Source organism: Pongo pygmaeus, chromosome 7 (assembly GCF_028885625.2).
Source record: "Pongo pygmaeus isolate AG05252 chromosome 7, NHGRI_mPonPyg2-v2.0_pri, whole genome shotgun sequence".
In the NCBI taxonomy this organism is placed as follows: domain Eukaryota; kingdom Metazoa; phylum Chordata; class Mammalia; order Primates; family Hominidae; genus Pongo; species Pongo pygmaeus.
Window position 1 is genome coordinate 78651694 of NC_072380.2, and position 12890 is coordinate 78664583.

At 35.1% G+C, this 12890-nt stretch overlaps 1 protein-coding gene across 5 annotated transcripts in view; it reads right to left on the reverse strand.

Moving 5' to 3' along the window:
* Positions 1-1363: 1363 nt before the first annotated feature.
* MYBL1 (MYB proto-oncogene like 1) overlaps positions 1364-12890 on the reverse strand; it is a 47479-nt gene continuing 35952 nt past the window's right edge. For 2 of the 5 annotated variants that reach the window (XM_054497534.2, XM_063668819.1), the window contains exons 11-16: positions 11502-11644; positions 10647-10761; positions 5072-5188; positions 4880-4984; positions 4259-4438; positions 1364-3022 (exon numbers count right to left, since the gene is read on the reverse strand). In XM_054497534.2, coding sequence (XP_054353509.1) covers positions 2894-3022; positions 4259-4438; positions 4880-4984; positions 5072-5188; positions 10647-10761; positions 11502-11644 — 789 coding nt within the window. In that variant the 3' untranslated portion in view covers positions 1364-2893. The remainder of the gene's footprint in view (positions 3023-4258; positions 4439-4879; positions 4985-5071; positions 5189-10646; positions 10762-11501; positions 11645-12890) is intronic. The other 3 variants (XM_054497535.2, XM_063668821.1, XM_063668820.1) reach the window with 2 other exon arrangements.

Consider the following 12890-nt stretch of genomic DNA (forward strand, 5'->3'; position numbering starts at 1 on the left):
ATTTGCAGGCTGAGAATTCACAGCTGACTTCAATGTGGAGGTGGGTGATTACTCAGTGGGTAAATGAAGGGAAGGCAATACCACTAAGTGACAGAACAAAGGGCAGGTCAAAGTTGGGAAAAAGACGAAATCTGCTTTGAACATGTGTTTAAGGCGCCAACAGGAAGTGTCATGTGAAAGTATCTGAAAGACAGCTGAAAATCTGGTTTTAAATGAGGCTCAATAAAGGCGCAATGTTGTATTTATTGGTAAAATCACCGTAAAGAGAGTTCTAAATGAGAAAAAAGGCCTAAGAACAGAATGTTAAGTCTCTAAGGAGTCTATCAGTCCTTATAAAGCACAAAACCAAGTGAATGAGCAATGCCAAGTCAGCTTGTACACAGATGCTTTATTTTGGATGTTAATATGTCGACATTGTATGCAAGATTCTCTTACAATGAAGTTTTCCATATATCACAAAACTCAATTTAGTCAGGGTAACTGCTGTATTAATGTGAAAACCTTACAATAAAATGCAGTATTATGTAAGTGTAGTCAGTTTCCATGCAAGTATGGCTGCTACATGTATGTCTGGCATTTGTATAACATACTGAAAGAAACTCAGAGGAACAAAACAGTATAAAGGTGACTTAAGATGCCTGACATGTTTAAGATAAAAAATCTTGCAAAAAGCAACAAAGCAGTTAACTGAAGGATTCAACCAATACCAACCCAAATATGTATTATGTCCAATAAGCCCAGACTTATCCACAATATATTACCATTTAGGATAATTTAATGCTCAAGAAAAAATATGCTTTAAAAAATATAGCTCTTACAAGATATTATACTTTGGTGATTGCAGACTATGTATATCCAGGTAAGGGCTACATTAAAAACAACAACAAAAAACCATTATGTGCTATTAGTTCAAGGTAACTGAAATGATCCAGTATGAGTTTGCTACAATCATTGGTTTCACTAAGTGAAATTTCTGTGAGAAGTTCATTAATTAGGAAGAAATCAACATACTTAAACATGCTAAGAGGATTCAAATTGGTTTATCTATTTATCAATAAGGCATAATCTTAGTACCATACATTTTCTTCACTTCTCACTATATATATATATAAATATATATATATATATATAATATGCAAAAACTAGCAAGTAGATTTAAATAGCTTAAAACCCTTTTAGGTCCACTGTTCAAGAGCTAAGCATTAAAATACTTAGTATTTCCATTTCTATTAACATACAAATAGAGCAGAAAATCTTAACCTGCTTTCATTTTGTTTTATAAGGCATAGTAGTATTTTGGTATTTGTAAGAATTTGCCTGGTAATGGTTGATTCCATTTAGTTAACTTGAGAACTTGCCATCATTTGTTTTTTATCTTTTCACACAGTGCAAGTGGTGGTCGCTCTTTCCTTCTCTCGTAGCAGCAAGCCTATTCTGCTATTTTCTATAGCAGCATACTTCAGGAGTGGAGAGGGAGAGAGTGTGTCAATTATAAATAATTCAAACTACAGTGTACAATCCTATTTACCTGTCAGTGTTTAAGTTGACAGCACACCATTATATGACTGAAAAAAAATTACATATAATCTCTACCACAAAAGCAAATAAAAATTCTTTCAAGAAGAAATAAAATAAGTGCAAACACCTAAAACAGGCAACTGAAGCAACTGTTGTAACCTGTAGAGAAACACAAAACATTTAAAAAAGGACAAAATATTTTTATAAATAAAAGATAATGTTCTCCACTTCTGAAACACTGAGTAAATATAAACTTCTAAGTGCAGACTGTTTTTAGGGACCAAGGTACCATATTATTTTTTAAACAAAATGCAAAAATTTCAAACACATATACAAATCACCAGATTAATGTATATGACCACCCCCGATATAATTTAAAAAGAAAATATTAAATTATTATTTAGTACATTTTTAGAACTACTTTATAACCAACATGATTTAAAGGGCATAGTGCAACATTTAGGTAGATGTGACATACAGTATAGATATTGTATTCTTTGCAGCTATAACTTACTACTGTTTCATACTTAAAGTCAAAATTATTCTTTACTGTGTTAGCTGTAATAACAGGAAACAACATTGGCTTCTAGGCACCCTGTATACATATAAATATCTACATTTAAGCTTTAAAAATAAAAATAAATTATAAAAACAGACTTCTTTCCAATTTACAAATTTCTCCTGCTCCTACATACTGTACAATACATTCAACAAAACTCTCAGCTCCTCTGAGATTAAGAAAATACTATTTACTAATAAAGAAGAAAAAACTCTTTTTTGAATGCTTTTTGTTTTCAGTACTATGCTCAAATAAATACATTTAACACTGTAGTTAATTTTACTGCTTCTGAAAAAAAAAAACAAAAAATTAGTAGTGCAACTTTCTATCCTTCCTTTAAATTCCTTTTCAATGTGTTTCTTTGTAAATGGTAGCCTAAGTAAATCAGCACATGGGCAAAAGTACTTCATAAAATCATGTGTGCTTTCCATACATAGACTAATTTCAGAAATCATATATACTCATACACCTATCTATAACAAAACTGCAGCATCAAGAGAGTAGCAACATATATCTTGTGAAGAAAATATATGAGAATTTACTTTTAGAAATCCATGAACATTCTATTATTTTCCCATCTTGTTCTTTAAAAACAATTTTTTAAAATCTCATCTCTTAAAAAATAAACTATGAAACTGTCTACCCCTTAAGTGACTTACTAGCTTTCTGCCTACTACATAGAATAGAAAAAAGATGCTGTATTAAAAGGGCTATCTTACAACTTTAAAAACAACTAATTGAGAAAAATTTCACTGCAACCTAATTTAGTAGAGATTGCAGTAAAGGAGTGGGGCATTTCATCAATTTTAATAACAATTACAGTATGAGAGCTCTTGAAGTACTACTGGTAGCTGTGTAAGTACTCAGATATCTTCTTGCTTGTTCAGTCATAATAAGTTGGTCTTCTGTCTTCCCATAAACCACTGTTTCCCATTCACAATTTGACTAGAAAGGAAATATTAATAATGATGTGAAAATTATTAAAATAGCTATCCATATTATATCACAATTAGACTCTTAAAGTCAGTTATTTTAACTGATTAGATATTTTATAAACAATAATTATAAAAATGTTTTAACAATGGCATTGTATTTTTTTAATAATAATGTTTTAAAATATATACTGAAATATTTTTGATCAAGTTTTTAAAAAGTCAATTATTTTAGCTATCTATATTGCTTACAGGCCTAAGGAGGCAGTTTAAAATCTTGTCCCCAATAATTCCCCCCAAATCAAATGAATCTTAACATGGAAATAAATGTTAGTCTTTATTGCTTCAAAATTTTGCAAAAGGTTTAAAGAGAGGATGTAATGTCAAAAAATGAGCCAAGAATGCTTTATTTACAAATTAGGAAACATATTCATAACAAAAAATCAAGCTTATGTTTTTTTCCTTCCCTTATTATAAAGATTACTATGTTATAGACATGATCGTCTATATAATAACTTTCCCCAAAAGTTCTATGTTAATTAAACGCCAGGAACTCAAATCATTTTACATGGATTAAGAGAATGTGCTACATGGCTCTTAGAAAGCAGTGGCTGAAAACAGATGTAAGGTGGTCATATGTGATTGCCAAAGATGTTTTCAAGGTATGCTTCCAATATCAGGAATACTAGTGCTGCAGTCACTGTGGCATAAAGAAGAAAATTTCCTACTCAATGAACTCTCAAATTCTCTGGGGTAAACTCTTAATGCAGTAAAAATTTTTCCAACCTTCATTTGCAGTTACACACTGGTCGCATCCCAACAGAAAAAAAAAGGACTTTGTTTTACAACTTCTGAGCCAAAAGGTTCACTGGAAACCATAGTACCAACAAAATCATGCTGAAACTGCTTCCAACCACTTACCCTTTTTCAGAATAGCAATTAGGGCTATACATATTTGTTACAGGAGAAGAGGTGCCAGAAGTAGATTTATGTATCTTTAGTTTAAAAAAGATACAGTGCTTAGGAAATCACCAGACGAGTCTTTGGTTACAGCTCCAATTGTTTAGTTTATATGTGCTCTAATGAATGAGTCTCTCAAACCCAAATGTGAGTGACAAAATAATGGTAAATGTTTAGTTACTGTTACAATCAAATTTGAATTTAAAAGTATAATTTGTGATCAGTAAATCCAAAGTGATCATTGATTAAACAAAAACAAAAATCACTAAAGAAATTTATAAATCCATACCTGAAGATTCTTTTCCAATTTGACAACTTTGGAAGTGTTAGGGTTTGGTTTCTTTTTAGTAAGTGTATATGTTTTGTTGGTTGAATTTATATCTTGTTTTTCAGGAATCAAGTTGCACCTATTGTCATGTATTTCCAATAATGGTATCATTAATAAGGATGTAGTAAATATATTTTCTGACTAAGAGAGAAAAAAGAAAGAGGAAAATAACTAATTCAAAAATGGAGACAAATGGAGGGACTACTGAGTAAGTGGTAATGGAAGCCCTGTTTATTTCCCTCCAAGAAAGCATTTGGCTCTGATGAAATTTCTAGTAATGTAGTAATATTAAGTATTTTGGAAATGAACCAGAGATAAACTTTGATATTTAAAATCTTAAGAACTACGATTTTTTGACATCAGATATAAGGCAGCTAACTCCTCTCATAACAAAAGAAATATAAAAAAAAGTAAATAAAATATTCTCTACAGTGAATAGTTTCTCTGTGAATTAGGCAAAATGATACTAAGATAAAAATCCTCCATGAATCTCTAATGAACTGGCTACACAATGAGTAAGAAATAAGAACCTCTAGGACTTGAAGCAACCATTTAAAATAACAATAATAATTCTTTACAAACCTGCATGTCTGAAATGTCTTCAGTCAACAGTTGAGTGCCTGATTCTTCTTTTTCCCAATTATCTAAGACTAGTGATTTTCTGACTTTCTTCCCAGAAGCGGTATTCTAGAATGAGTAATTTATGTAGAAGCTTTATGGCAAAGTCTCTTGGATACAATAAGACTTTTATTAACAATAATACTAGAAGATTACCTCTTGTTTGCAGCTTTTGTAAGCAGGTTCATCTTCCTCTTTGAGGAATAGGTCTGTTCCAGTTTCTTCTTTTAAAACTTCCCGAATATCTTCTTCCAAGAAGGCAAGTGGCTGGGACTAAATTGTTTTTTAAAATGTTGTAAAAAGTCATTTATAGCAATTCCTTTTTCTCCCTATATATAGGAAACCCATCTTTTATACTTTTCCATTATTGTCATAATTTTCTCCTAGCCCCTATAGATATATTAATTTAATTAATCCATGTTATGGCAAAACAATATTATACATTTGCAAGTACTGAGTAAAGAATAGCAATTTCTTATTTCTAGGCTACTAAACAAAAATCTTCCTTTTGGGGAAACCACTGTAGCTCCTGCTTCAGGTCAGGATCTTCAGAATTAAACAGAAAAGAAAGATGTTATTTCTCAAGTTTTTTTTACATAAAAACAGGAAATATAGAACATATTGGGAATACACTAGCTCTTATTCTACTTTTATTGTACTTATTACATAGTATGTAATTACTAGTTAACATGTTTCTGTTACCACTAAGATTGTGAGATACTTGAGAGCAATGATCAGGTCATTTTCATCTTTGTATACCTAGCCTAAGCAAAGAGCTGACACAGTATCCAAGAAGACAGAGAGAGTGAGTGTGTGTGTATAGTGTGGGAGGGTAGGTTACAGAGAGACAGACACTTGAGTGTGAGCTGAGTGATGAAATAGTCTCAAAATACTATTCATCTGGCTTTCTGTCCAACAGGTGAGCACAACTTATGACCCAGAAAAAATTTAAAAATTGTATCTAACTTACACCTTTCATAACCAAGATATACTTGAAAAGGTAATCAAACCTCTACTAAATAAAAGAACTGGCAGCACTTAATAACCAGCAGCTGCCGGGCATGGTGGCTCACGCCTATAATCCCAGCACTTTGGGAGACCGAGGCGGGTGGATCACGAAGTCAGGAGATTGTGACCATCCTGGCCAACATGATGAAACCCCATCTCTACTAAAAACACAAAAATTAGCCGAGGGTGGTGGTGTGCACCCCGGGAGGCTGAGGCAGGAGAATTGCTTGAACCCAGGAGGCAGAGGTTGCAGTGAGCCGAGATCACGCCACTGGACTCCAGCCTGGGCGACAGAGCCAGACTCCGTCTCAAAAAAAAACCAAAAAACAAAAAACAAAAAAACACCAGCAGCTTATGTCCCCAGCCAGCAAAGTTAGAGAGAATAGTATTCATATATAAATGAGATTTCACAGCACTTACAAAAACTTTTAAGACGAAAACAAAATGTTAAAAGTATTCTCATCTAGACTGAGACATATAGGAATTATGTTAGTGTTTCTGTATACTTCTCAAAGAGCTGATTATTATTATTATTATTATTTACTTATTTATTTATTGAGATGGAATCTTGCTCTGTCACCCAGGCTGGAGTGTAGTAGCATAATCTCAGTTCACTGCAACCTCCACACCCCACCCCCACCCTCTGGTTCAACCGATTCTCCTGCCTCAGCCTCCCGAGTAGCTGGGATCATAGACACCTACCACAACACCTGGCTAATTTTTTGTATTTTTACTAGAGACGGGGTTTCACCATGTTGGCCAAGGTGGTCTCGAACTCCTGACCTCAGGAGGTGATTTGCCCACCTCAGCCTCCCAAAGTGCTGGGATCACAGGTGTGAGCCACCGCACCCAGCCTCAAAGAGCTTTTAAATGATGGTATTTCACCAAGAACATAAAGTATTCTTTTTTCAAATTAACTTTCATGTTCAAGGGTCCAAGTGCACGTTTGTTACATAAGTAAACATGGGGGGTTGTTGTATAGGTTATTTCATCACCCAGCCAGGTGCAGGGGCTCACGCCTGTAATCTCAACACTTTGGGAGGCCAAGGCGGGCCTCGGTCAGGAGTTCAAGACCATCCTGGCTAACATGGTGAAACCCCGTCTCTACTAAAAATACAAAAATTAGCCGGGGTGGTGGTGGGCACCTGTAATCCCAGCTACTTGGGAAGCTGAGGCAGGAGAATCACTTGAAACTAGAAGGCAGAGGTTGCAGTGAGCCGAGATCACGCCACTACACTCTAGCCTGGGCAACAAGAGTGAAACTCCGTCTCAAAAAAAGAAAAAAGATTATTTCATCACCCAAGTATTAAGCCTAGTACCCATTAGTTATTTTTCCTGATCCTCTCTCTTCCCACCTTCCACTCTCTGAAAGGCCCCAGTGTGTGCTGTTCCTCTCTATATGTCCACATGTTCCCATCATTTAGCTCTCATTTATAAATGAGAACATGCAGTATTTGGTTTTCTGTTTCTGTGTTGCTTTGCTGAGGATAATGGCTTCCAGCTCTATCCATGTCCTTGCAAAGGACATGACCTCATTCTTTTTTATGGCTGTACAGTATTCTATGGTGTAGATGCACCGCATTTTCTTTTTTTTTCCCCTTAATTTTTTTTTGAGGTGGGGTCTCACTCTGTCACCCAGGCTAGAGTGCAGTGGCATAATATCAGCTCACTGCAACCTCTACCTCCCAGGGTCAAGCGATCCTCCCACCTCAGTCTCCCAAGTAGCCAGAGCCACAGGTGCACACCACCATGCCCAGCTCATTGTATTTTCGGTAGAGATGGGGTTTCATCATGTTGCCCAGGCTGGTCTTGAATTCCTGAGCTCAAATGATCTGCCTGTCTTGATCTCCCAAAGTGCTGGAATTACAGGCATGAGCCACTGCATCCAGCCCACATTTTCTTGATCTAGTTTAGTATTCTTAAAAAGATCTGGAGGTTTTTCCCCCTTTAAGAATACAAATGTCCTAGAATAGGGCTAAGACAGATTAATTCATTCACTAGCAAGAATTATTCTCCTAATTGTTCTAATGTGTCAAAAGCAAAGAACTCCTGCAATTAATACTTTTCAGGTTTGATACTACCAAACTTAACATTTCTACAGTTTTTAGCCTTTTGAGTAATTTATAGTAAATATTAAAAGAATCAGTTTATTAAAAGGGCAACAGATATTTAAGATATACCTGATTAAAATTCCAAAGCCAATCTCCAAGAAGTGCATTTGACTCATAGTAAGATACAAAAGAAAGCTAAGTGGTTAGCGTACAGTAGATGCTCAGTAAATAACTGGAGGAGGAGCAGGAGAAATGAAAAGTCAGCTTACTGCAAAGAGATGTATGAGCATATAGATATTCTAGGAATTTTAATTTATAACTCATTGCCTTCCTTTTATCTTAAATTGCTGATGCAAGTAATCTATTTTGGCAATCGTCAAATTCTATCCAAAGAGCTGTGAGTGCTGCTGGTATTAAATTTAAAATGTCAGAAGGCTAGTAAACAAACTGACGAGGACTTTAGGTATTCGAAACCTATTACAAATGATACTTTTGTTTTTGTCTTTTTTTTTCAAACAGCTGCACTCTGTCCTTTAGGCTGGAGTGCAGTGGCTTCATCACCACTCACTGTAGACTCCACTTCCCAGGCTCAAACAAACCTCCTGGGACTACTACAAGAGCATACTACCACACCCAGCTATCAAATTATAATTTTTATTCCACTTATATGTTGACCAAATGACCCTGACTCACTGCAGAATTTTTAAATGCTTTCAAATCATTGTTTACTTGTCTAATCCCCAATTAGTCTACATGCCCCTATGAAGGCAGGAACCATACTTGACCTTTTCAACATTCTTTCCATCCCTAAAGCCTAGTACAGTGCCTGGAACCTATTAGGCACTCAATCAATATTTGCTGAATTAATGATGAATTTTTAAAATAAACAGCAAAACACTGAAACAGCCTAAATCAATCAGGTAATTCCATACAATGGAGTATTATGTAAACCTTAAAAATTATGGGATAAATATATACATTTACTTGGTTAAATTAAAAAAGAGTGTTATAAAATAATAAAGTGTGGTCATACTCTTGTTTTATTTATGTATATGCATAAATAAAAACTCTAGGAAGCTCTAAAGGAAATATGATTGTTCACAGCAGTACATGGAGCTAAATGACAAAAAGACTTGATCAACCCTACTACGTACCCTTTAACACAGTATTTTGAAAAAGAAAAGACTAGAAGATGTGCATGTGTAACATGCTTTTGGGCAAAAAATTAATTAAATCAAGTAAACTAGAATTTGTTAATGAATCTAACCAAAAAGTGACTAAAAACAGAAGAACATAACTAAAAAACCCTGGAAGTGACCAATATTTTAAAAATCATATTTCTAAAGAACTTGCCAGAAATCTGTATCTGCCTAAAATGCCCATCACTTTTCCAAGGTATTTCAAAGGCGGTAAGATATATGAAAGCACAGTAACTAGAACACTTCCCAGTCCTATTCATTCGTGAACTACTACCACAAATACTATTATTAGAATAATAGCAGCAACCAAGCACACACTACTTGAAACTCAGAAAAGCCCCTTTAATTACATCATCTCTTTCAGCTTCACAATAACAATTTGGGGTGTGTTTTATGATCTCCTTTGCATAGAAAAGGAAACTGGGCCTTTTCCTAATTAGTTTCCTAAAGAGGTACCCTGATTAGTTTCCTAAATATTATCATGAAAGTGCTTCAGTATATCAAAATATTAAAATTATTTTATTCTAATACATGTAACCACGACTGAAACTACTAAAATGTATATTTCAGTATTAAGAAAAGTGTTCCAACAGGGCGCAGTGGCTCACTCTTGTAATCCCAGCACTTTGGGAGGCCGAAGTGGGGTGGATCATGAGGTCAGGAGATCGAGACCATCCTGGCCAACATGGTGAAACCCCATTTCTACCAAAAATACAAAAATTAGCTGGGCGTGGTGGTGCAAGCCTGTAGTCCAAGCTACTCAGGAGGCTGGGGGAGAATCGCTTGAACCCAGGAGGCGGAGGTTGCAGTGAGCCGAGAATGAGCCACTGCACTCCATCCTGGTGACAGAGCAAGACTGCGTCTCAAAAAAAAAAAAAAAGAAAAAAGAAAAAAAGGAAAAGAGTTCCAATGACACCTGATCTGTTTTTTCTAGATGCTATAAAGTTAAGAATTCAAAACAGCCAAGCAAGGGTTTATTTACAAGTTAAAGAAAAAGGTGAACACAAATTCAAACTTGAAAATTAGGCCAGGTGTGGTGGCTCACGCCTGTAATCCTAGCACTTTGGGAGGCCGAGGGCGGGGTGGATCACCTGAGGTCAGGAGTTCAAGACCAGGCTGGCCAATGTGGTGAAATCCCATCTCTACTAAAAATACAAAAATTAGCTGGATGTGGTGGCGGGCACCTGTAATACCAGCTACTCAGGAGGCTGAGGCATGAGGATCACTTGAACCCAGGGGGTGGAGGTTACAGTGAGCTGAGATCACGCCACTTCACTCTAGCCTGGGCGACAAAGTGAGACTCCATCTCAAAAAAAAAAAAACAAAAAGAAACCTTGAAAATCAAAAGATAAAGCTTTGTATCTGTTTCAGTAAATATCTTTTTTTAAATGTTAAAAATCAAAGTGATAAAAATCATAATTTGTGTTTTATTAAAATTAGGAAAATTATTAAAAATAAAATGAATATACATACCACAATTTTAAGAGGTCCATATTTTTTCTCCTGAGCAGCAAGCGCATTCTTAAAAGGAGTAGGAGTTCTTGGTGTGGTACCCAGTATAGATCTTCTAATAGTAGGTGTTCTAAACCTATCCAGTCATTTAGATATTTACGTTATAGTCACGATCTGATTTCATACAAGTTAATGAAAGCAAAGCAATTTAAGCACACGCTAAATTTTCTTACACATATATATATGCTTCATTTAAACATTCTAAGACTATTTTAAAGTATGCCCACCTATGGTAATTCTGATTTCAATCAATCATCTTAAAATAGAAAAAAAGAATTAATATAGAAAAAAGTACTAGAAATGTTTTGATTGAAATCAAAGTTTGATACTATATTTAAGTTGGTTTTCACTGTCCTAAGGAGAAAACATAAGGTTATGATTAAAAAAAAAAATTCTGGCCGGCCACAGTGGTTCACACCTATAATCCCAGCACTTCGGGAGGCTGAGATGGGCAGATCACCTGAGGTCAGAAGTCCAAGACCAGACTGGCCAACACAGTGAAATCCCATCTCTACTACATACACAATATTAACCAGGCATGGTGGCACATGCCTGTAATCCCAGCTACTCGGGAGGCTGAGGCAGGAGAATCATTTGAACCCGGGAGGTGGAGGTTGCAGTGAGCCGAGATCTCACCATTGCGCTCCAGCCTGGGCAACGAGAGCGAAATTCCATCTCAAAAAAAAAATATATATATATTATAAGTCCTGTAGGAATAGGAATTATGATACATGCTATTTATATGCACAAAAAGCTAATCTACTTTGACATTGTGCTCCCCATTTTCTCTAAAACAATTATTTAATACCTACTTACCCTACATTTTCCTTTTGATCTTTGGGAGTTGTTTCCTTATGAAGAGGAGTTGTAATGAGAACTTTCTGCCCACAAATAGGGGTTGATGTAAATGAAGGATTTTCTATATTAAGCTGTTCATTACCAGGACATGTGTTAAAAAACTAAAAAGGGAAGAGAGTTTAAAGACGACTTCTAGAACATCAAAATCCCTACACAAATATTAAACTGATAAGATTTTCAAATTATTTCTTCATACCTCTTTAAAAAAGCTTATGAATAATATTACACTTATACTCCATGGAAATTATGTTCCATGAGGGTAGGAATTTTTGTCTGGTTTGTTCGTTTTTGTCTCCGCAGCTCTTAGAACAGTGTTTAGCACATATAGGAATTCAAGAAACATTTAACAAATATTCAAAAGTTACAAAAAAATACTAAAAATTTAAAAAACAGTATATTATCAAATAGAGATCTATAGAAACCATAAACAGCTGCTGTGTAAAATGTAACAGTTTTGTACAACAGTGTGTAACTGAAAAAACAAGTTTTTTAGCTCTTATTAATAAATGACCTTAAGTGGCTTTTTCTATGAGAGTATTTTAATTTAGAATATACTAATAATGCTTTGCTGATAAGAAATACAGCTGTCTGGCAAATTTGCCTATCTAGAACACAGAACAGAACCTCTAAGCAGTCAAAACTGGCATAACAGAGTCCATTTTCTAAATTATATAATTTACAATTGTGAAATACTAATTGTATTCACAATACAATTGTGAAATACTAATTGTATTCACAATACAATTGTGAAATACTAATTTATTTTTGTAATCAAAAGATTAGAAACAGTGATATGAAGCCATAGAAATGGCTTCAAAGCTACTTATAACTAGAATGAAGTCTAGCTCTATCACTTCTGGCTCTGAATACTTGAATTTATTTTACCCTAAGATTAGTAATCAAACTCTCTTTTACAGGATAAAATCCAAGCAGTTTGCCATGGGAAACAAGCATTTTTCAGCCACTTCTACCTTAGAATTCACACTTCAACAAAAATTGCTAGCACGCAAAACTCCAGAATAGAAAACTGCTAGTATGCCCAAGCCTACTTCACTTTCTCCAGTGCTTTTTAGCTCTGAGAGCAGGGCTGGGGGTGAACAGACTATTCACATTGTAGTCTACACAAATGGCATCCCCTGAAGCATGGGTGCACAATTTTTAGAGATCTGTGTTCTGCCAGATCCTACTTATCTCCCTAGCCTCAAAATATACCTCCAATAATATCCCAGCATTCTCCATGTTTATTTGACCATTAAACTCCCTTCTTCCTCCTTAAACTTTGTAGCCTCTGCCAAACACTTTCAGAAAACATCAGCTCCATCTCTTACTAACTGTTGGCTTTGACAA